Genomic DNA, 25,410 nt, shown 5'->3' with positions numbered 1-25,410 from the left:
GCAGGAAGAGAACAGACAACCTTCACCCAATCAACGAACCACGCGCAAAGATTGCTAACTCCCAGCGAAGGGAATCCGCACAGTGTGTGCAGGTGTGTCTGTGTGTCTGTGACTGTGTGTGTGTTCCTAGGGGTGGTTGATACAGTGGAAACTTTACCCGTAATGGCAGCAAGTTAACCGGGGCTTAATAAAATCATAAAATTAATTAGAATTGACTTTTGCCCCTGTCCCCGTTGTGGTGCCCTTTGGCAGGGCAAACTAGTGCCATCCTGCTCCCACAAGGGAACAGCTGTAAACCGCCAGCAACCTGCTACCGGTTGGCAACTCCCAAACACCCAAAACGTGTCACAGCTTCAGCTACGATGCACGAGGAAGGGTGCTGCAAGGTGCTTACGCGGGTGTGGAGCCTTACGGGGGGGGGGGGGGGGGGGGGGTGGATGACGAAGGGCTGCAAGTGAGCCACGCCTTCGTTGTCGCAAAATGAGCGGAGAAAGTTTAGCGATTTAGCGAGCCCTTTCGCTCCCATTGCTAATCTGCATTCCCGATCGCACATTTACAGCCTCCGCCTCCTTCTTGCTACCACCAGCCTTGCCCTTTCGCGTGGTGTCGTGCCAACCGACATGCGGTGTTAGTTAGTGGTTTGTTTTATGTATTTTTACATTCTTCCGGTCGAGCTGCGGGAAAAACGAGGCGCGCCAGGAACCGGTGTCAATGAGGCAAGAAAGGCCTCTGAAAGGATTTAAGGGAGGCTTTTTTAGGAAGCGAGAAAGAGAGAGAGAGGGATGGAACGCGATGGAACCACGCGATGAGCAATCCATCCACGGGTTGGCAGCCTCTGGGAAATGTTACTCCTGGTTTAACGACCGTCGAGTGAACCGTGGCGGGTGAAAATTCCCTGGGAAATTTAATGACCTCGGGGCGACGTTTTTAAATGGGGCGGAGGCCTGAGCGTTTTAATTATGCTCTCGAAGCAGGCACGATCGATTGCTGGCTGAGACGAAGCGCGGTGTGGCGTCGAGGGGGGGGGGGGAGGGCAAAGTTTTCCCATAAACCAAAAACCAAACCATTTGCCGCGTGCCGAAACGACAAATTTCCCGCCGATGTTCCGGTGGCCCGAGCTTTAATGCCTTCTTTCGGGGTTTTGTGCCGAATGTGCAACATTATGCAGCCTGCGCGCGAAAGCCGTCCTTTTAATGCGTCCATAAATGGTGGTCCACGTTAACGGGGGATAGAAGCGAAATTTAAATTGCATCAAATATTCACATTTTCGCTCTAACATTTCCCTCCCTTGGGAAGCCGTTCGTTGGCACGTGGTAATGTGATTCCTCGCACCATTCGCAGGCAAATTGACCGCCGCCTGCTTTGTGCGATGGCTCAATTAGCCACAAATTGCACCATAAGTCCGCCACACTAACAGGACACGATGGTGTGTGCCACAAGCACACGCTTAAACTGACTCACCTTTTGCGTCACGCTGCTGCTGCTGCTGCCATCCGTTGCACGTTGCTGTTCGCATAAGAATCGCACCGCAATCGACAGCTCCTTGCCGATTTTGTACACCGCTCGGTGCTCTGTGGAACGGAAACGAGAAAGCGAGTGAAAAACAGACAAATGAGAGACAGCAACAGGAAAAAAAAAGAGAAGCTCCGTCTTTGCAATCACAATGCCACCAGGGCTGGTGTTAATCACGGTGCATTTAAATAGCGGAAGAAAGGGAAATTGTATCCCACCACACGGGTTGTGCAGGTGTCGTGTTTGTCACTTTTCCAATGAAAGCAAGCGATGAGAAGAAGCGCGCCAGGAGAGAGCAAAAAAAAAAAATAGAAGGAGACTCAAACCAAACGCTAAAAGGTTACCTTCGCGAACGGAACGGAGAACGGAAAATGGCGTGTAAGTGTCGTGAGCAAATTGTCCTCGAAAATGGGTTTCCCTTTACCGGAGGAACTAATTTTCCCACCCTGACGCGCGCCTGTCCTGTGGAACACCTCCGCAGGCCGTGATAAGGACGAAACAAGCTGGCGGACGGTAATGGGTGGAAAATATAACCATTTTCCAACAGTCGGTCGAGTTGCGGCCACAAAACGATGGACCACACGACGGAAACGGTGCTGCGACAAGACCCCCCCCCCCCCCCCCGAGTTCGCTGTTCCTCCCGGAATGGGTGTTATTCTTGCATTAAACTCTAATTAAAGCCTCGCAGCATTATCCATCGCTCATTAGGCAGCGGGCTCTGTGGTATGGGTGTGGGGTTCCGAGTACGGGTTAGATCGGCGTGGTTAGTGGGCTGTTCCGAGCTTAGGGGTTGAGTTTTTCGGACCTCGGGTACTCTCGACCGACGTCAACTTCGACGTGACGGATCCACGCATCGGTGCGCGGTAGAGGACGCGTTGTTTAACCGTTGTTGGGTCCTCGTGCAAAGGACGATGGTGCTCCGAGTGTGAGCAACATGGCCACCGAACGGGACCCGGTGGACGGATCGACCCGGATGCGGACGATTTGCATATTATAATGAAAATTGAAATCAATATAATTATTTTTTCATTATTTTGCACTCTTCCATTTTCCCGGTGGCACCGGAATGCACACTCATACACATACATACGAACCCGGATCGGAGGACGAGGACTTCTGCGGTCCTGGCCAGTGCAGTGGCGGAACGAGGTGCTGATTGGTAAAGAATCGTTTTCGTAAGCACAATTTGTTCGCATGGTTTGCTCGGAAATCCCTCGAAGCCGGGGTGTGTATGTGTGTCCTGGTGGTGCGTATTTGCGTTTAAAGTCAAAGCCTTAATGTACAGTTTCGGGCAGCGTTCGGAAATACAACGAGCGTTTTGTACAGTACCGGAAAGGCAGGAAAATGTCTCCAACCGAAAGTGGCCAATGAGCTCGCCATATGAATTATGCATGCTGCTTTATATTCAAGCCCGCTGGTATGGCTTTAAACTTTGCAAACAACGCAGAACGCTCGTGGCATAATTTGGATTGCAATTTTCCCTCAGCGTAAAGCAGATAGACACCCACCCCCGAAGGGACGGTGCTTTGTGTGAGCGATGGAGAGAAGATTAATAGTTTTTAATGCGTATTTCTCCTGCGACTTCACGGCCCTTTAGAGGGCCCGCCGAGTCGCACCGGCTTTTCCGCCGATTAACGGACCGATAAAAGGGAAAACTGTTGAGCGGTACCACCGCATGGGTAACTATTTGTCGCCGTCACCCTAGGAAAAGCACCCAAACGTGGTGGTTTCCTTCGCTACGGTGCCTTTGTTTTATCAACAATGATACAAAAAAGCACACCACACGCACATAAAATTAATGATCGCATCGAAGAGTTGCGCAATTCATTGTGGTTCTAATTTTCACGCAATTCCGGGAAATTGAGTTTCCTCTTTTGCGCGCTTCGTCCTTGGCACGGCTTTTGCCTTCTTCTCACCAAGCAAAAAAAAAGTAACATTTCACGACGACTCAGGACACGAAGCGTGCCAAAAAAGTGAAGCGAAGCCAACGTCGATGGTTTCCGCACGAACGAACGGACTAAGTAGGCATTATTATTAACCTCCCGACCGTGACCGATGTTAATTGCGGGGGCCTTCAAAATGGAGCCATCATCATCTGCGCGGACCCTGCGGTGGGGCCTTTAACCGGGGTCGTGGCAGCCCGGTTCCACGCCCGGGGTTGAACATTTTCCCAGCCGACCGAACGGGCCGTCGAAGGTGAGCGTAAATATTTTTCATTATTATTATTATGAATAACGTTATCATCGTTGTCGCTTGCACCGCTTAATCGCCCCGGGGACTGGCTGGGAAATCCTTTTTGGCGCGGTAATTTCGCTGAACCCGATTAGTTCCCCGACGTTGGGACAGATATTGACGTCGATTAATGTCAGCTGTCAAGCGTGCGACAAGCGACAAGCAAGAACCGACCGGTCATCCTTGGGATTTTCCTTCCCAGCGCCCAAGGATACAAAAGCAACCGATTGTTTGGGTCTTTCCGTGGAAATTGTCGCCGCGTTTTTTTTTCTCCGCGCTGCGCTCAATCATTAACGTAAAAATGAGGTACGTCCTCTCGGAGACACTACACTTACCTGGACCCAGCAAACGTAGCTTGTTGTTCAGCTCAAAACACAGAAACTGCACCGTCCGCAATGGTTGGAAATGAAAAAGCTTTCCATCCACTGGATGGGCCGACAATTGATTGGCCGATTGTAGTTTTATATCGCTGGTCGAGCAATCCACAGATTCCTCGCTGTCTTCGCGTGATTGGTCCTGCGAAAAGGAGACAAATGCGATGAATGGGAATGGGTTTGTGTGATCCAAAAATGGCACCCCAATCAAAGCAAAATCAAACAGATCCAAACCACCGTGGCCCCGGATGATGAAGGTGGTGAATGGGATTAGGCAGGATGGTGGGAAAAAGGGCAGCAATTCAGTGAGAAATGCACTAGCTCGTCGGTGGCATTGTAAGGGCACCGAAAGAGGGCCACGCCGTGCAAAAACATCGGCTCATCCGTCGGCAAACATTGCTAATCCCTTTTGGCCGAAGCCATTTGCAGGACATTGATTTTATTCCGACCGCCGTTTTTGTGTGTGTGTGTGTTTTGTTTGGTCGGCAGAGGCCGTTCGGGTGGATCGGAATGTCAAAATTGGAAAACCCTTCGGATCCTGGCGTCACCTCGTCAACCGCCCGCTCCGAAGGGCTCTGACCCAACGGACGCACGCACACGCGCGTGGTTCAGACGACAAAATTTGGGAACCGAAACAACCGAGCGGTGAGCAATCCTTCGCATCCCTTTTCGTGACGGTTTACGAAATAACAGTTAACGAAATCATCGTTATCTCGTTACAGAGCTGGAGGACATTTTTAGGGTCCTTTTTCGGGTGCGGCTGGGGCTAGGTTGAGGAACCACACCGTGGTGGTGTGAGAAAAGGACACTCCAGGTCCTACTCAGGTCCTACCTTTCGGCTTCCACTGGATACGGGAAGCGTTTGCGCGCCGGTTAGAATACCGGACCAGGACGACGGTTGACGATCCCGGAATTCCTCCGGCGGCGGATTTATTCCGCTTTCTTCACCTCCAGCCACGAGATCCGCCGGTTTTTGTTCGCTCACCATCCCGACCTGGGCCGCGTGATTGACGTTATCGCCGTCACCCCGGCCTGTCTGTTTCGGAACCGTTTCGACCGGCGAAATCGTGTCACAGACAGGATGAAACGTAGGGCAGCAGATGGGTGCGGGATTTTTGTCCGACTCTCCCTCCCACCGACTGTCCACCCGACGTGACCCACGGTGCGTTAAACTGGGACAGCAGGATCGGACGAATTTCTGCTCCTCGGTCGGGACTGGCCGGTTGTATCGCGGTGGTGCGACAGGACCGGCGGCAGGATGACGCCAAATAGGGCGCTTTTTACCGCCGACACCTACGACCGCAGGACTCGCCGGTTGACCCCTTCTTGAGGGGTTTTTAGCCGCTTTATTGCCGATCGATGGCTTCGATTGCGGTTGCTGCTGCGCACCGTCGTTCGGATTGGTTTGACCAACCGCAGTGGCATTGGTTGCGGCCAGCTTGTGTGCCGGTATGTTTTGCAGGAAGTCCGTGCATTTTTTCACATAGTCGGAGTTCATTATGCTGCTGCTGGCCATTGGTTTGGCATGGATGTCCTGGCGTGCGGAGAGCGGGACTACCACCGACGGACTGTATTATACCGACCTTACTGTTTCGGGGACGCGTTCCTGTCGATGATACATTTTTGTGACAAAAAGGGATATGAGAAACAAATACGATACAGCCAGCCGGTTTCACTCACCTGGTGCAGCAGAATACTCACGCAACCTCGGCAGTTTTATTAGATTAAAATCAGTCCTGCCGAGAACGAGCCTGTTATGTTTTGATTGCAAAACCAGCGATGGGATTCGTTGGGAATGCAGGGCAGCTTGTACATGTGAATTTTTGTTTATCTTTTTGATGGCTTCAACGGGTTCAATTTTAGTGATTCGAAGACATCCCGTCTGCTGGGAATAAAACCAATCTGTGCTGAGAGATATGACGGACGTACTAGTTCTTACACAAAATTGACAGAGACGGTGTAAGCAAACGGTGATGTTACTAAAATTGGATGAGCTTGCGGTTGTCACAGCCTACTACAGCATGCGAACTGTGATGTAAACACGTCTATGTCAAGATTTGGAAACCTTGGCATTCGTAGATGAAATTCTTAGGGCAAAATGACGTGTGCTACACTGCCGGAAGATTTTCGATATAAACTTTAATTACTATTTGCTTTAAAATGGCTCAGTAATTATTTTTAGTAATTATAGCTACACGCGCAGTTCCTGTCATACTATAACTTGCGTGTGGTGAATACCCTCGTATGTGGTAGGGTTTCAGTTTCAACGAAAATAATCCTGCCCGGGAAAACGTGGTCTATTTTCGTACTGTCTTAACCGTAAAACTAACATCTCATTCAGGCTGAAGTCGCCGGTCAAGGGCATTAGGTCTTTGTGGGAAGGTTCCGCTTATACGCTTCCATAAAATGTACCGGAATAATGTACCATATTTACGATGACTTCCACGGATGATAACGCTGCAGAATCGTACCCACGTACAACTCGTCCAGCATCGTAATCATTACCAGAGCTCATTACGATTCACATCTCATCAGCGAAATGAGATGACTTTCGCTAATGCCCGCTCATTCGTCTCATGGGCTGAACCGCTCCATAATATGACAGTGAGTTTACACGGGAGACCGCGAGAGAGAGAGAGAGTGAGAGCGAAAGTGAGACTCACTCTAGGTGAGTGCGTAGCGACTGCTCACGTATACGAAAGCGATCCACCTGTCAGTTCATGATCAGCATCCGCGAGTTGGAGATTGTGTTCCCCACGCCAAGACGTTTCGGTCGATCGGGTTTCGTGTAAAAGGTAGCGAGTGATTAAGATAATGTTGTAAACAGTTAGTCGTTGTTATTTGTGAAGTGATTTTGGAACACTGTTAGCGAATTACATTAGTAATAGCATTGTTTTAGGCCAGTTTTGTTAAGCGCTGGAAGCACCATTGTGTATGCGTGCGAGTGTATTCGAGCGTTTCGATATACGTGCGTGCAGTGTTTTGATCGATAGTTTGATCGCCGATGTTTACGGCTGTGTGTGTGCTGTCGTAGCTGATCGCGCTACGATGCGTGCTTGATCTTGTCGTGCAGTTTCTGTCCCCAACGTCAATGTGTACGTTTGTGGCGATAGTTGGCTTTCGATTTTTATTAGTTCACGGCTATATACAGTGTAGTGTTTTGTTTTATGCAGAACGACATTGCTCACCAACGTTGAAATGTTGCTTCAGGTACGTGGAATGTAGACCGGTTTTGTCGTCATTGTCAATGCAAAATTATATAAACATTCACTGTGATGCGTTAAGAGAACATCTAGTCTTATCTCGAACGAAGCTTCTTCGAATCGTCGTGTGAGTTTGACAGACAGCGCTTTATCTGTTGTTAAAAAAAGTTGAACGTTTGGAAAGTGAGTAATCATTACTTGACTCGAGTAACGTTCAGTCATCGTGTTTTTTGCCAAGGCTGATTGATAGTATGTTAATACCTCTGACCCACTAATGAGTCTTTCATTCGTTTGCGTTTGCTAATCGCGAGCTTGAGTATTGCTTAATTGAAACGAACAAATAGCCGGTTGATCGTTCTACGAGAGGCTGGTGCGTCGTGAAGTCTGCTACCAAGGCTTACGAATGCCGGTTATTAGCGGCGAGTTGTCTCAGCTTGTACGACAAGACACTTGAAATTATCGCTCCACAATGATGGATGATTACGGCATCGCTGGGCGCACGTGCTGTTACAAGCACACGAAATACAAAACAAACAATAGACAAGATTGTGTCACCCATTCTACACGTTCTCCCTTCGAGGGAAGATAAGCACGATATAAGGAAGATATTGGTGGACCTGCGGTGGCTTGATAAGAAAATGTAAAACATTCACGCAACGAGTAAAAAGCGTCCTATTTGCAGCATCGTTTGGCTCAATTAAATTAAGCTTCACCATGAACGATTGCAATCTTAATGAACGCTAATGACACTGCCATTGCTCCTGTCTTTGTCAACCACAGCGGTATGCAATTTTATGTCAGGGGTGTTTTTTTAAGTGACCACCCCAACCCCACTCCAAAGGGCCGCTAATTTATCACGCGAGAATCTTTAATTAACGTTCGTTAATGGATGCACTTGAAAATGATGCATTGGCTCGCGTTCGCACGGTGCAACATTTTATGCTGTCCGCGCGATAAATTGGCAAATTGTGCCGCTCCGTTATTGAGTGTTTGCTGGCGTGTCCTTGCCAACCAGAGCCCATTTGGCTGTTAATGTTGTTTAGTAATCGATAATTTTATGCGCTCTCTTTCTCTCTCTCTCTCTCTCTCTCTTTCTCTCATTACCTTTCTTGGCACACGTGAATTCGGTGGTTTGCAAACACGGGCGTAGAAACGTTTGCAATATTTATTTAATTGCCGCTACGTCATCATCGTCCTTCTCCTCCGTCCACCCGGTTTCTCATCGGCCCGAGGGGATGCAAATTTTGGGGCCATGCCTCCCCTTTTTGTCGCTAATAAAATTCGGCTCGCTTATCGACCGTTGATCCGTCAGCGCGTCCCGTTTGGCTCATTCGCCCTGTGGATGCTTTAACAGCCGGTAATAACTTTTCCAAACGCCACGATCATTCCCGGCACACCGAGGTCGTTTCGAGCCGATTACCGTCATCGGCTGGAAAACAGGTGGTCGATGTGGCACGCGGGAACAGCCTGCCAGCCGGAACAAGCTTGCCAGCGACAAGGGCGACGACGAGCGACGGGCCGGCGATGCGATGCTGACGAATTATTGGAAAAGTTTATTAGCATGTTTAATTATTTATCGAGAGTCGCTAAATTTGCAACCGGCGGCTGTGTCGCGCACGTCCGGGTGGGATGGATTTAGGGCCCCAAGCGCCGGGGGTTGGGATTGAATTAAAATTATGCGGCTTCCGGTGGATCGGCACGGTTCGGTTGGGAAGTGCGCTCACGCTACGGCAGCTTGTCCGGGCTTTTGGTACGGAATTTCCAAGCCCCAACCACGGCGCTCTGCCCTAATGGACCTCAAGGATGAGAAAGCTTGCGCGAGGGTGCTTCTGCAGCGTGTACGCCTAACGGGAGAATTATTGATTAGATAGCTTTCCGGGGCTGCCTGTGAAAGGCTCGCTAGTCGGGAAATTCGTTGCGCAGCCTGTAAAGCCTTGTTAACAGCCGTCGCAGCCTTGCGCAAATTGTTGCGCTGGTATGTTCGGTTGCGTTACGCACCGTTTGCATCCGGTGTAAGGCACCATTCTGGGAAGGTCGGAAAAGTGGCAACACCCGTCCGTTAGGGCACGGAATTTTCGCCTGCCCTGGTACGAGTTCCGCGCATCAGGGCGTGTTGAATGACGCCTCGGCTGCAGTAGCTGACAAAGTTTCGGAAACAAATTGTGTTGGAATAAATTTTATTTATTCGCGTGATTACAGCGCCACCCGACCACCGCACTCCCTTCTATACGGAAGAGAGCTTACGTCGTCGCATGTTGGAAATAATTTCACATTAGTTGCGGCGTGATAGTATGGGTGGATGGGTGGGGCTGACGTGACCTCTCTTCGCGTAGGAAAGGGAAAGTTCGCACCGGATGGTGTGGAAAAAGCGGGGATTTATTCAATTTAAGCTTTATTTACTTCGAATTCGCTAATTTATTGCCAGATGGAATTTGGGGATTTTTTGGAGCCCATGCGGTTCACTTCCCACGGCACTAGTGACATACTGGAACGGCTAATGTATGTGTGTGTGTGTGTACGTGTGTGTTTATCTCCCCTCCTCCCCCCTCTCTCACTCCTCCTGCCGTGTCGCATTGCGGATTTGAATCCCTAGATCCATACCAAACTCCGGAAGTGCTTAGGAACTTCCGATGAGGACCTGATTACAGAGACATCACCTCCTGGCCATTCCCTTTTGCGGTGGTGGCAATTTTATGTGCATACGATAATGACTTTCGAATTAAGTACCACCCTCTCCCCTTTCACCAAACACCCCTCCTTTCCACACACACGTGTGTCTCGCCCAATTACCGCTGCCGATCGTTTCCAATTACGCGCTTGCAAGTGGGCACGATTTTGGAGTGGATGAAAAGGATTCCCGACGGCTGGTTGGCTGGCTGTGCGAAAGTGAGTTATCTCGATAGCAGGCGAATTTTCCGGTTGGGGTTTTGTGAGTTTTTCCCTCTCCACCGAATGCACGTCACGGGGTTGGCAACGAATCGATCATCGACCATCCACCGAACCGTGCGGTGGTGCTTTTGATGAACTCCGGTAATGTAATCAAAAACAGCATTCGCAAGTGAATAGTTCGGGTGCAATTATGCGCCTGTAGAAAGGAATCGTGTGCAGTTGTTTTTTTGTTGTTGCTGATGTTGCCCTGATTATGGAAACTTCCCCAATTTGCATTTATAATTTACACACTAAACCACCACAATGCGCGTGGAATGTTTGCCGATGGGTGCGAAGGAAGAATTTTAGCAAACGCTGATTCACGCCGAAGCCCTGTAATGGGCGGCCGTTTCATGTTTTATGGTGTAAATGAAATATTTTCAGCATGTTTCGTGGGGCCACGCTCAAACGTTCAACCCCAAAAACCAACGATGATGTGCCTTTAAATTTTATTTCACTCCCTACCAGCCCTCAAGTGGCTTGTACGGTGTTTATGGCCATGCTAACGACTTCGAGCGCTTCGGAATCGTTTACCGATGATGATCGGTGCGCTCGAATGCTGCCCCGAAGCGTGCTCCAAAAAGTGGTTCTCCCCGCGCTAATGGCTCGTAACAAATAGGTAGCAAAAATAGTGCTTACCGACCCGGTAAAGTTTCTTATCTGGTCCGCTTTCGCCTCATCGCACCCGGGCGAGCGCCGAAGCACTCAAGCAGCAGGTCCTTGCCGCGATTCCTGCGCCGGTTGTTTATGGGAGCCACATTTAACTCGACAGTTATGAGGCGACCCCGGCTTTTCGGGGTTGTGGGAAAACTAGAAAATTTACTTCAATTCTGCCGCCGGGCCCGCGCCAGAGTTGACTGACGTTGTCCGGTCGTGTGGACGAAGAAGCGCCCGCCCTATTAGCGTAATTGATAACATTTCAATACTGCCTGCGAGCTGAACGATGGCGAAGTTTTAGTACCCTTTCAGCATAATTGCAGCCCGCCCCGGCGATATCTTTATTAAAAGAGTCCGGGGGCTGTGTCGTGTGCGTATGTGCGCTCGGTTGAGGCGTTTGGCGAAACGAAACTTTCGTCTAACAGCGTGTGTAGTTCTTTTGAAGCGCAACTAGCGAGGAATAGCGCGAGCCAACGTTGTGCCACCTTAGCCTGGTGGTGGTTGGAGCCTGTACCGGGAGGGAAACCCTTTTTCGGGGATTACATACATTATTATTTTATTATAGGCCGCCGGCGGAAGCTCGTCTAACCGCGCTCTTGCTCGCCCTGTGCACACAGGATGGCAGGAACCGGAAGGGATGCTTCGCCTAGCGAACTGTCTGGCTAGTAATGCTCGGCTTTACCGGGTCGGCCTATGCAAACAATCGCTCCGGGTGATCGTTGGAGACGGTCAAAGGGGTGGAAAAGTCGACCCTACGAAAAACTCACCCCAAACGGACGGAAAGGTACACACCGTGCGCAATCATAGCAAGCCTTGGAAGCTTGTGGCAGAAGAGAAAACATACAAAAAAAAACCCTTCGCTGTCATACCTTTGTGTGAAAAACGACCTAAGGAGGCCGTGCGCGAAAAGGAACGAACCAGCTTGCCTAGAGCCTGGCGAGGGCTTTTCTTTTCACGAACGTAAGCTGCTGACCGAATATGACCGGAAGATTGAAATAGGATCTGCATTATTTCCCAAGCGCGCCGTGGATTGCCTGCTGCCAACGTCAGTCGGCCAAACAGCAGTCGTCCTGAGCGCAGCAAAACAAAAAACTCCTCACTGTGGAGGGAAGCATTCCAAGACACGGTGCTCGCGATTCGTTATTCAGACCTCCCCCCAGCCCCGGCTCTCTGTCGAATGCAATCGCGAACGTACAGCTGGCCGCATTTTGAGGCAGGAAGGAAAGAAAAAGCTTATTATCAGTCGGCAGCGTGTGGCAGGCCGGTCTCTCGCCCCTTTATGAATACCAAATGAAGCAAAAATGGCGGCCGGAACGGGCGTCCGGAAGCCTGCTCGAAATCTCGCCCTGCCGCTTTTCGTGTTCCATTCTGTTCTATGATTTTCGCGTTGACCGCCGCTGGATAGGGGGGTGCGAAAATCTCGCCCCTTCGGTATGGTGCGAGGCTTAAAAGCTGTCGCAAGCAGAATGGCCACGCGGAGATGGGGTTATTGAATTTTATCTCTTTTAAATTCTCCCCCCTGTCAGTGTCGCGAATGGATTTAAGATGAATCCTTGGGCGGAATTTGCAAAAGGAATAGGTGAGGTAGTTTGTTTTTTTTCTCTCCTCTTATCATATTCGATTTGACGCGAGTTTGAAGGAGCTTTTGTGGCTTTAAATACCACACCATATCGTCACTAATCGTTAAATGAACGCGCCATCGAACGCGATGATTCCGGTCAATTACTTCACTCGCCATTTACATCGCACCCTAATGCATCCTTCACTCACACGGTTCGAAGAAGTAAGTCACGGTTCGACAGATTCGCCCCCTAGAAGCGCCGGAAGTGCTGATGCTTCCAGCGGAAATTGCTCCTCCATCTCGACCTCTCCAGAGGAAAACTCGCTTTCCACACCTCGAGCTGCCGAATGGGTGGTTCGTCCGAAAATAAAACCCAACCGGGGCACGTTCAGCCAACCGGTTCGGTCAATTGATATATTGGCAGGGAAATGTCGAAAACAATATTGGAAATGTTTTCCGGCCCAGCACCCCCTCCCGCGTGGGTAAGGTCGTCCTTCAAGGCGCGTGCCTCACTAAACGTGCTGTCACTCTCTCTCTCTCCCAGGGCTGGTGATTCAATGAGTTCGCGCGGAGCAAAACTGATTAAAATAAGATATATTCGTTACGCCCAGCCCAGCTTCAAGCAAGCGGCCTCTGGTGGTCGGGACGCGCATCGATCGTTGGTCCTTGCCCGTGCCAGGATGTCGGTGCGAAGGTACCGCACCGAGAGGAGGCAGCCCCAGAAATGGCCATAAATTAGTGAAATTGAAGTGTACATCCGCCTGGCCTCCACTCTCCGGTCCTTGGCCATTTGGGACGGTTGTGCTGGATTCGAGCTGCCACCCCATCACCCAAAAGACGATGGCAGGCGAATGGCCGTCACAGGCGAACGGCCGGCAAACCTCGGGGCTGTGGCAAATGGCAATCCTTCCAACGGACCGTGAGCCAGCACACGATGGCACGACGGGGAACGGAACAACCGGTTGACGGTTGGCATTACCGTTTACGGTACACTTGCACCCGAAGCACTTCATATCGGTCCGAAGGGCGGATGGAGCGTTCTCAATTTCTCCTCAATTACTTTCTTGTCTGCGCGTCCCGTGAGCGAAGGGGAGGGCGGAAAACTCGGGAGGCGTAACTGCATTACGCTCGGGTTCTGGTCCTGGAACGCCGCAGGACCTTCCCGTGTGTGTTCCCGGGGAAGAAGCCAGCAAGATAGATGTGTATGTGCCTGGCGGGTTTGCGTGTGCGAACGATCTTCATTCCACGTACGACGACGTCTCTAGGGCCGCGATACACTCGCGATGACATGAGCCACAACCGGCGTCTGACAAGCGGCCATTTTAATGCGCTCTCTTCCGCCACCGGCACAGGCAAGTGATTGCTCGCCGTATCATCGAAATGATGCTAATGGCTACGCCACCCACCGAAAGGGCGGGTGAATCGATGGCACGACGGCATCCGGAAGCCCGACATGACACGCTGGTGGGTGGCCGTGCGATGAGGAGGTGAGGAGGGAAGGAGGGGAGAGGGAGGGCAAGGAAGGAGAGCCAGAAGCAATGGTAGCCGTAATGATCATAACAGAATTCCGGGCACGAGCAAAAAAAAAGCAAGCGAAAAAAGAAACGCCATTGGGACGAGAAAAGCATAAGAGCCGAGCCGTGTGCCGGAGACGACCGTAAAAGCCATAAGAATATGCTGCTCGTCCGCGTGTCATCCATATATGCACTCACACTCCTGAAGGAGAGGGCTCCATTCACTGTGGGGGTGTTTTGCTCCACTCCACTGCTCACCCTACATCTGGAGTGGGTGGAAAAGGCATTAGGGATGAAATGTTTTAAATCGAACCGCGCGCAACGGAAGGAAGTTAGTCCTTTTGGGTTGAGAGGGAATGCCTCGGGAGGGCTGCTTCATTGCGTCATCGTCAAAACTGTCTCCCTCTCCCTCTCTCTCTCTCTCACGGTGCAAGTCGCGGGCACACTTGTTCGCATGCATTACTCGCCGCGCGGCTCGTTCAAGTGCCATTCCGGAATATGGTGATCACACCGAGACTGATGGCGGAGTTATGGCTTTCGATGGCACTGGATGATGTTTTCCAGGACGATGTTCAATGTTCAAAAGCAGCTAGGGGGTGGAATGGAGCACAAGATGAAGAAAATCGCACCCACACACAATGCCAGGGCGACGAAACGACCGGAAGTGCGCGCGATGTAATGGTGCGGCAATGTGCCACTTTTTTGTTGCTATTTTTGCATTCCCTTCGCATTCAACTCACATGCGAGCGAAAACATGGGTGATAAAATATACACACAACTACTCCGCGTTTTTTTTTGCTTGCTTTTGCTTGCTCTGGTGGCACGCGTCGTCGACGTCAATGTTGCTGATTGTACGTGAAATATGGATGAATCGTGCGCCTTAGTCCAACCCCCTTCGGAAAGGACTCGCAAGACGCGAGCGCTTAAAACGATCCGACGGGCGTGTGTGTGTGTGTGTGCATTTATTTGATGATTTATCGCCTGCGCTCGTTTATTCTCGAACCGTCCATCGGGCCGTGGTGGGCTCCCGGTGGAGACAAATTGTCCGTCGATGCGATTTATGCATGCACACATTGCCCACATGGTGGTGATCGATGCCCCGCGAACGAAGGGTCGAAGGTTTGGCAAATTTGAGGCGCCCATTAAGCGCCCGGGTGGGATTAATCCGCGCGATTAAATAAATTGAGACATACGCGGTAGGGGTTCAGCGTGTGCGCTCGCTTTATTGGCTGCCTAATCCGGCCGGGCGTTTACGGGCCGATCGTTTGGCATGATTTATGCAAGCGAAAGTGTAGATCCTTCGTGGGATATTATGGGCGCCGGCAAAAAGGGCGCATTTTTTAAGGCCGGCAATGACGGACAGTAAATGGGGCGAAAAAACAAGCTGGCGGGAAAAAATTACACACGATTCAGGGCGGCCGATCGTTGACAGCCATTTGCGCAGATTGAGCTCTATTTCCGTTATCACGGGTAATGAATGGCCCTACTATGGGGTTAGTTTAGGGCGCTTCTTCGCCTTAAAGCTGGCAGTTCAAAATCGATCGACTGCCTGCGATAACAAGAAAACAATGCAAAGTCAGCAAACCCCAATCAGAAGCCACGAGCCAGCGAATGGCAAAGGAGCATGCCTAGGTTGTAGTGTTTGTGCTTATCGAATTATTCAGCAAATTATTTCTCCCATCGCCACAGACAAGTCACTGCACAAGACCACCGACTTACTCCCCCCGTGGCTGGACACTGGACTCGAAAGCTCGTGTTTCGTGCGGACGGAAACAGGCGACCATCCGCCGATAATGGGCATTCCGGGAAATATGGCACGAACTCAGGTATCCGGCTCTCAGGTCAGCAAATGGACCTGGTAAATCCTCTCGTTCAAATGACGCACCGGAAGCGTGGTTCGGCCTTCGCACAGTTAAACTTATGCCACCGTCTCGATCACGTTCCTTGCAAATGAAGTTGCTGCGATGCGCGGAATTGCTGCAAATAATACACTGTGTTGCAGAAGTTGTAACTACCGGCCACACACACCGGGTGTAAGTGGATGTTTGGCCTGAGAGTTGATAGTTTCCCTTCCAGAAAGCGATCGCACTTCTTCACCAGCCAGCCAGCCAGACTTATTAACACAATTTCCACTCGAACGGCCATCGGGAAAAGCGCCCTAAAGGCGGGCACGCTTTGCGTCTATCTCTTCCGGTTGCTTGGGACTCTGTTTTGTAATCAAAATTGTATCCATCCCTCCGTCACCGGGACTCCATGGCACCACCGGGACATGGTGTGTGGTTCAGGTTTCGGGCGGGTTGGGCTTCAGGAAAACGGCTAGTAATTGAAATAGTTTTCAGCTCGGCTCAGCCACCGTTCTATGGTCTAGTGTAGCCGTTTTTTTTCCTCGTGCGGGGCGGCACCATCGTTGGGTTCGTAATCAATCGAGTGGGGGGGAAGTGAAAAGCATTTGAAATTTGTTTCTCCCACCCATCGGGTGGATCCTTCCGTAGCTTAGAATGTTACGATCCCTGTCAGTGTTCTAAACAGGCTGCAGGCGAGAGAGCAGCGAAACTGTTTGTTGACTCGCAAAAGCACCAATATTGCTTTTAAATCGAATGCAAAACCACAGAATTTGGCGAGGGCTTATGGGGGTGAGCCAAGCGATCGCGGTTTAGGGATGTTCCGGACCCCGAGTAGGTTTCTATTTTCATTAGCGCAAATTCCTGACCCTAGTGTGCGGTGGTGACCCCAGCCCAGCCCAAACATTGATGAACCGAGCGTTTTATCAACGATAACAACCCACCCACAGGTATGCGCACGTGAACGTGAACGCGTGGAGCTTTAGAGTGCGCTAAAGAGTGAAGAGGGAGAAGAAAAAACACATCTCACGCAAAACAATCACCAACCACACCCACCCGGGGTGTGCAATCGGTTGGAAATTGTGGTCGATGTGACAAACAACATTAAAACGAAATGAAATTTATCCCCACCCACAAAATCATGATGATGAGCGGCAGATTCTTTTCCACCCAGCTGCTGCTGCTGCCGCTGCTGCTGCATTGCCGCTTGTGCTGCCGCCGGCTGATCGTCATCCTTGTTGCGAAGTGTGTTGTGGTTGGGTTGTTAATTTTTTCATGCAATGCAGAGTGCATAAATAAATACGGTCCGGTTGGGTTTTTGGTCGGTAGCCAGCGCAACAACACGTTTCGCAGCCCGCAAATTGTCATAAATCCCGGTGTTTCGAGGTATTTTTCCACCGGCCTGGGGAGAGAGTTCCGATCGATGTTTACGCAACCCACCCCCCGGGATGCCGCAGTTGTTTGAGCAAGTGTGCGTTTATTAGTATGCCTCTTATTTTCTGCCTTTTTAAAGGTTGATGAGTGTGCTTCAGAAGCTCCGGAAAGCCCGAATACTGCCGATAATACACCGAATGGACATCCTTACCGTGGCCACTACACACAGACCGGGAAAACGGACAATTAACGGACGATTTATTTGTCTTTCATCGGCACAACGAGCCCCCGGGATCGATTTCCGCCAACTGCGATTGTACCCAGTTGATGTGGTGATTGTCATTTTTATCGTGCGGGCTCTTCCGCGGCATGCAATCCGTTTCAATCATAAAATGGCACACCTGTGCCACGCGAGGCAACGCGACTGTGCAAAATGAGCCGTTGCATTATGCATAGAATAGTAATTGATCCACTTGCAGCCGGTGAAATGAGTTGTGCATTTTTTAATGAGCAAAATGTCAGCCACCTCACACCGGATGCACGCGAGTTGCGTGCGGCGTTCTGTCGGCATTTTCCTGGCTCGTGGTATCGCATTGCAGCATTTAAATTGGCGTGCTCATTGCCGTACGGTGGCAGTTGTGCTTTGCTGATTGTGCACTCGGCAAGCAAAAGCACCCCCACCGAGTGGCGATCTTTTGTTTGAGGGTTGCATTTTTAAATCTCATCGATCGTCATCGCCGACTTACGCGTTACTTCCGCGTGAGGCGTGCTTGCTCTTTAAAACAAACCCACTGTTATCGATGACCAATCTGTTCCATAAATGTCACGATGAATGTCCTGGCCATTCGATTCATGAGACCCTCAAAAGGCCACATCTCTGAAGGTGGGCATTTTTTTCTTTTTCTCTGCAAATGCCAAATGCGCATTTGGTTTGTAATTATTCTGTTCCTTTCAACTGACCGAAGCTTGATCGCCCAAGGTCTCCGGTGTTCGGGAAAACGACCCAATTAGAGCAGTTCTTTCCCCGCACAGTACCAAAGGACTCAAGGCTCGGCTCAAGGGCAAACCGTGCTCTAATTCACGAGCGACACGAGCGCGCGACCCACTCGCTCCAACGACGTGCTGCTTATCGCAAATTATCGTCGAAATATCGTACCAATGGGAACAGAACGAAGAAAAAGGCAGCACGCGCGGTTCTTGTCGAAGACGACGCCGCTGGCGCACAATTAGTATTACCGGAACGTGGCACCCGCGGGCGTTGCGGGGAAGTTAACAAGATTGCTAATATCGACGACCCCACCCGGTTCCGGTTGTTTTTTTGTGTCGGTTGCTCTCGTAATGAATGCAGTCGTATTTCTTTTCCCCGTTCCAGAGCAGTGCTGGCACTCGCGCTGGTGGGAAACATTTTTCACAATTAAGCCACCTCCCGGAGAATAATTGGACGTCCCTCTTCGAATGAGTCGGAGGGACAATGCTTTGCTCAGAATAAATACCGAACTGAATCCGTGCTACCTACCCGCAAGGTATTGCTTTTGGCCATCGTGTGCGGTTGTGAAGGCGAGTGATTAAGGACTTAAACCTACGCGACCGGGCGAGCGAAAGGACGATCTTGGCGATTTATTGGCCAAGTCGGCACGAGGCATTTCCGTTTCACCGCGATCTATCGGTGGGATAAGACTGCGATTGCGTTCTTCGAAACCCCTGGCGATGGTGGTGTTCGGCCACTCGGTGGAATTGATGGTGCCATTTAGGCACTCGTAGGCCCTTCCAAAAGTGGCGTACTGTGCTGCTTTTTACTTTTCTCCAGCCGTTCTTTAGAATGAAGGTGCTTTTTTTATGTGCGCCCATACCTTCGGTACCCACGAGAACTAATCTCGACGAAGATCACGTAGGGCGTACGTCTTTTCTCTTACCGGTGGGAGTGATTTTATGTCACCAAAGAGATGGAGCCTTTTTTCGGTCCGGTATTTCAGTACGTCCCTGTCGGTGCTCCTGTGTGAGGGGGTAAAAACCACCCGTCAGTGGAGGTGGCTGGTACGTGAGCGGCACGAATCGCATGCGGAATCGTCTCGCTGCCTCCAACGAGAACGAACCGGCGATAAGCGTCAACTCTCATCGACGTCGCCGTGGAGTGCCTTTAAAGACACTAAAAGTAAAAATGCTGAAAGTTGTCCTTGCGCGTTCGACGGCACCCACCGGGCGCAATTATCCACGTAGCGTCGTGCTAGCTAGTGCGCGCTTTAGTTGGCGCGTCGTTGGTGGACCAACTTTTGCCAGCAGCAAGCTTTCACGACGTTAGACGGCGTCCACTGGGAAATGTGCCGAATTACATGGCCACGGGTCGCGCGGGAGCCTCCGTGAGTGATGAACGGAACGTGCGTTGACTTTGCGCCGTGTAATTTGTCGCAAGCCGGCTTTCGGAAGAGATTTCCCTTCGCTACAGAGATTGCGTGACTTTGTAAAGTGTGGCGGGGGTCATTCTTTTTTCTTCTTTCTCATGCTTCCTTTTAATCGCCACGACATTTAAATGCCAACGCCAGACACTCGAAGCGGAAACAAGCGTCACATTCACGGGCGGTAACGTAATTCTAAAGCAGCAAAAGCATGGAAATCTCTTCCGGCGATGTCCCCCGTCGATCGTTTATCGCGGTTCCGGTTGTTGTCGCCGCGATTTTCGTGGATGAAAATTTGTCAATTGGCTCGATTCAGCCCCTGGATGGAAGCTGATTGTGGCGTTTATTCGCGTACGTGTTTCTTTCCCATGGTGGTGGGGCTACACGCGTTTGATTTATGCACACCCATTTCTGCTTGACGTGGTGCGTGAATGGAAAAAAAAACCTCTAAGCTTGCCTGTTGGCGTGCAAAAAGCGCTCGTTTGGCAATTTAAACACAACATCGCTTCGCCAACCAACGGACAACCCACTGAACCGGACGCACTTAAGCTTCACCGGCACCGCACGAGAATGCTTTTCCCGGAAAAAATAACCCTCAATCGCCCCACCGCTCGGGTGCTCGGTCACGAGAAGAGTTCATGTTTCTGTGCCGGTCAGGGTGCTAGATTCGCGCTGTTTCGCCACGTTCCCGGAACCGCTGTCGGTGTTGGAAAACAAAGCAGTCAACGCCGTCGCCGCCGCCGAAAGCTCGCTCCCCTAAAATCGAGGGTGCCCATGGGCGGCCCATAAATAACTTATCATTAACAGTGCGATGCACAATTTACACGGGGCGAGATCCTCACCGAAATATTTCCCAACCCGACCCGGGCATCCGGGGGATGGGTTTGTGTGGCGAATTATCTACGGTGAGCATCCGAGAGTAGGTTCATCGTTTCCGGGGTTTCGTTCGAACCGGCGAATCCTTGCGAATGGAGGCCGCGTACGATGATAGGGTGGTCGAGTTTTCCACGGGACGATGGGGCCTGCGCTTTGGAACTGGCGGGGACTGATAACGAATAATTTAAGCAATGTTATTTTAGCGGCCCTCGGATAGGCCCGTGGCATCTGCGGCGGTTTATTTATGGATGGAGAGTGGTGCTTTCGCGTCATCATCCGCTCAAAATGTATTCGGGTGTAATGTTGCTTCTTGCGAGGTGGCATCGCTGCTGAGTGTAGCCCCAAAATAAACCGTGAAAAAGGAGATAAAAGTGCCTGTTCGTAGCCATTTTCTCGGTTGATGTGCGATGTCAAGCTGTCTGTTGTTAATTAATAGACATTTCATTAAATGAAGATGAGAGCGAGAGAGAGAGAGAGAGAGAGCATAAATTGCCTTTGGGCTGATTTACTGAGAATTTGAAACATATTTCTACGACATTTACACGCTGATTTGTCGCTGGCGCTTTCATCATTCTGATGCTTGTCATTTTTTCATGCTGAAAAATGTCATTTTTCCTCCCTGAACATTGTGGCAAGGAAGATACGACGGAACGAGCTGGGAATGCCATCAAATGTAATTGCATTTATGCATCGATCATTATTTCGCAATCCAATTTTGTCCTCCCATTGTGCCGCATCTAAGTAGCCCGGAACTACGGTTTCCCTTGCTCGTTTCCGTTCCGTCGTCGTTCGGAAATATCACCGATTTGCACGGCTTTACTTCAAACGCTCCGAATGGACCCTGGAGCCAACAAAGTTCTTTCTCTCCTCCTCGCACCGGCGTATACACTGTAAATAGCATATTAATTTTCTATTTTCTCGGTAAAATCGTTCGATCGGCACCGAGCACCAATGACCGACCGGTTATCTGGCAGGCATTTACTAACCATTTTCTTTCATGTTTTCATCTTTTCTCGTTTACACAGAGCTCTGTGCTGTGGCCGGTGGTTGAACGTTGGCAATGACAAACTGGTCGGGTGCTTGAGAGGAACGTGGGTCTGCATAAACCCCATTCGAAGAACGCAATCCGATAGTTGGAAGCCCTTTCGGACTGTAACTACGTCGTTCAACGTCACTTCGAATCCTGCCCTCTTCCGGAGGGATTTGACCGGTGGTACGAAATCAAAGCCCTCGGTACTGCGATTGATTCCGGCTCTCGGCGCCAATCCACAACAAAGCAACATAAGAAAACACTTCAAACGACGGGCGAGAGCCGCTCCATTTTCCCACCCTGGGGAAACCCTGGGACGGACAGAAAATCTCTCCCCGAAAGGAGCATCGCAATCACCCTCGGGTGGGTGGTGCTGGTGAAAAGCGACCCAGGACGAGGAGGAGGATAATAAAATACGAAACAATAACACAAGCGCCAGCGGGCCGTGAGTGAAAGCTTCCCGAGCTTCCCGTGGTGAAGGATTTTCCATTTTCCACCCGGCTTCCGTGTCACTTGCGATAAGACGATAAGAGCGGCGATAAGGCGACGCGCTGTTTCACCGAACCGAAGCCGTGATGCGAAGATGCGATGGATGGGACCGATGGGATAAGATAAGGGTTTGCTCCCGACCCACACGGACCTGGCCTGTTAACACTCCGGCTGTGCGCTAAGATGAAGTGGAAAGATCAAAACCCCTTCGGAGGAGCTGAATCGGTCTCGAAATTGTCCGCACTGGTGGCCGGAAGCGCTGTCAGCTGCAAACCGTCAGCAGAGGACGAAGTCTTCCTTCAACCGACGGAAATGAACGGCTCAGTGGACCGTCCACGCGCGCGTGTGTATGCGCGAGTGCTCGTTTTTCCGGCTTCCACTGCTTCGTCTGACCAGCGCAGCTGTAAGCCGTTTTTGGTGCCAACATCCGCTGCCGTCGAGAGAGTTCTCGCCACGGGAGATTCGCCATCGTCATCACTCAAACGCTGCCGAAGAAGCCGTGTACCGGTGGTGTCGTGACGGGACGTGGACGGGATGTCCTTTCATCCTTGGGAAACGATTGCTCCTGGGTCCGGGGTCCGAACGGAAAGACGACGGTTTTGCAAAGTGCAGCACAAAACGAAGGCACAGATGCAACCATCGGACCAAATGTCATCTCTGTCTGTCTCTCTCTCTCTCTCGTGCTTGCGTGATGGTCCAAAGTGTCCCCGAAGTGGCAGTGACAATGTAACAATGATCAAACGATACGGCTTGACAGTGGACAATGGCAACCGAGCGAGACAGAGAGAGAGAGAGAGAGAGTGAAAAAAAAGCGCAAACAGCTGAAATAAAACTTTCAAAAAGGACACACCGTCGGCGATCGGGAAGGGTGATAAATAGTTTTCCCACTTGTCACCACTCGGTGCGCACGACAAAAGCGTTTTCCCAGTGACCAATGGCGTTTGTCGGGCAGCCTTATTTAGACAATAGAAGGATCCGTGAACACTTTCACGCTGTGATGTTTGTCCGCTTTTAACGGGCAAGAAGAGGATTTTCTTTGCGTCCGCTTTTTTTGTTGTTATTGTGCAAAAGCAATTCTTCCCACCCAGAAGGTGCCACAGGCAGGCACTATAGTGCTTGCTGGCTTGCTGCCCTTTTATCATCCAATTTGCGCGATGCAATTTCCCAGCCATCTATATTTTCTTTTTTTTTCTCCCCCTCGCTTCTTGTTCCCCTAGGTGTGTGAAAGATCGATCGGTGTTTAATTTCTTCGCAGCGCGCGCGTACAAAGTAATGCTCGCGAATCACTGACTCGGACGGGTTGCGAAACAATAGCATCATCGCCCGGTTTGCTGCCATCGTGCTACCGAATCGTGTTCAGTGTGCCGCCGTTGCCAAGTGTGGCTTTCCCGGTGCGGTGGGGACGCCTGTGGGTGGTTGCGCAGGAGGCTACCGCTCTGGGGTGCAGGGAGATTAGCTCTTCCGGAAAGCTCTGCCCAGTGTGCCGTTTTTGGTGTGTCGGTGAAAAGCGAACCGGTTCCTTTTCCCACGTTCCCACACCTTTCCCATCTAATTTCCACGATCGGGTGCGTGTTTCACTGGTAAGCGAGGATTGCTCCTGCGATCGAGCTGCTCGGAAGGATAGTGCGTGTGTGCGCGAAGTTGGAAGCTGTGTGAAGAAAGAAAGTGAACTAGAGTTGACGCTAAGTGTTGCGTGTGCGGTCGTGAGTGAGTGTGAGTGGTGTGACAGATAATTGAGGAAAAAATAATTACCCTTTAAGAAAAGCTCGAACTTGTCGGCTTCATATCGAGCGTTTGGTTCCAAATTTGGTGCAAAAAGTGTTAGTGTTTGAACGGCAGTCGTCACAAGTCAGGGCACACACGTCCTCGAAGCCATCGAAGCCAGCCAGCCATCATCTACGGTCGCCATTCGCTCCGTATCCTTTCCGATCGAAAGCGGAAGCAAAATTTCAACCTACTAGTGGATGCCCGAAATGGCTGGACTGACTATTAAGGTAAGCAATGCGCGGTGTCGGGTTGTATCTTTCGGAAAATTCTCTAAAAAACACGAAAAAATATGTGCTGTCAAAAATGACATAACGACTCCGGAGTCGTTATACGTCGAAAAAAGAAGGACATCAGAAAATACGCGGTCACCTCGCCGGTTTCAGGACGTTTTGGGCGCGTTTTTACGACACCGGCTTTCGGCCTTGGTTGAAGAATAATAATAAAAAAACGGTAATAATCCACCAAAGCTCTCGCCACCGATCGGATAGCCAGCCCGTGCAAAAAGCCTGCTACGTTGGCATCACTCGAAACGTCCCCTGTTTGATGTTTCCACAGCTACGGTTGGTGGGGTGGCTTTTCATCACAGACAGGCCGCCATGGACGCGGTGGACGCCATATAATTTGAATAACAAAAACACGCGAGCCGTTTGGCTGCATTTTGGTTGAAAATTTGTGTGCAAATGATAACCAACCACCGAGCACGTCCTTTGATGCCGCTAGCGTCTTATCGGGTGGATATTTCATGCCACGGTGGCTTCAACCTGCCAGTCCGAGCGAGTGGCCGTTGCGGTAAGGCTGGATTGTAAAGTCAGCGATTAAGATTAGGGTGAACACGGCGATAAAACGGTGAAGCTTCGAGCGCGAGCGAACGAGCTCTGATCCATCCGTCCGTTCGGTCCTTTCGGAAGCTGCTTCAGCCTGGCGGGCCAGCCGTCAAACTGCGGTGCTAAACTGTGGTTTTGCTCTTTTTTTTCTTGGTCCTTGCCATCCTTGCCACCGTACGCGCTCTTCCACCCATGGATGCGCCACCGTCGCAGAAACATTATGACACAATGTCGTTGTCTCGGGTTTCGTGATTTGTGAAGATTGAAGGGCGCAGCGAAGTGCAAAGAACACCGCAAAGCACTGTGTGGTAGCGCGAGAACCCGCTTGTCTCATTACGGTTGGGTGCATGTGGTCGGGACAACAACACAAAAACAAAAAAAAACATCAGACGGATAAATCCTGTGTCACCGGCGCCACCGATGGTCAGGACTCTTCTGCAACCTTTCCGTGGTGCGAACCCTTTTTCCGGATGCGAGGGTGCTGCACTGGCTACACTGTCGCATGTCGCAAGACAATGCCGTTTATCAAACAGCGGTCGCTTTTCAGCTCCCCAAATTTCCACGGACGGGTTCCAACCTCACCACCACCACCGTTGCCGTAAATCTGACGTACGACGGAGAACAAAAGCGAAAAACAAGCGCACACTGTTTACGCTTCACACCCACCTATCCCCGGAAAATGTGACCAAACGCCGGCCGTTGGATACCCTCCGCCGGGTGGGCCCTCACAATCCCCTCCCCCTGCTACCGGGGGTATGGTGAGGATTTTTGGGTTTATCTTTCCGCTTAACTCGATCCGGCACCAGGCGCCTCCATCGGGCATGCTGGACCGCTC

The 25,410-nt window shown here is 50.8% G+C and overlaps 2 protein-coding genes across 2 annotated transcripts in view; one reads left to right on the top strand and one right to left on the bottom strand.

The window, feature by feature from the left end:
• Positions 1-5,616, bottom strand: part of LOC128724589 (uncharacterized) — a 36,429-nt gene extending 30,813 nt beyond the window's left edge. Inside the window, exons 1-3 of the mRNA XM_053818312.1 lie at positions 5,104-5,616; positions 4,080-4,260; positions 1,462-1,571 (exon numbers count right to left, since the gene is read on the bottom strand). Of these exons, the coding sequence (XP_053674287.1) occupies positions 1,462-1,571; positions 4,080-4,260; positions 5,104-5,616 (804 nt within the window). The remainder of the gene's footprint in view (positions 1-1,461; positions 1,572-4,079; positions 4,261-5,103) is intronic.
• Positions 5,617-23,804: 18,188 nt separating this feature from the next.
• The window catches only part of LOC128725747 (glucose transporter type 1), a 77,957-nt gene continuing 76,351 nt past the window's right edge, over positions 23,805-25,410 (top strand). The window contains exon 1 of the mRNA XM_053819514.1: positions 23,805-23,978. The gene's annotated coding sequence lies outside the window, so the exon portion shown is untranslated. The remainder of the gene's footprint in view (positions 23,979-25,410) is intronic.

This window comes from Anopheles nili, chromosome 3 (genome assembly GCF_943737925.1).
Source record: "Anopheles nili chromosome 3, idAnoNiliSN_F5_01, whole genome shotgun sequence".
NCBI lineage: Eukaryota > Metazoa > Arthropoda > Insecta > Diptera > Culicidae > Anopheles > Anopheles nili.
This window is presented reverse-complemented; position numbering and strand designations above follow the sequence as displayed.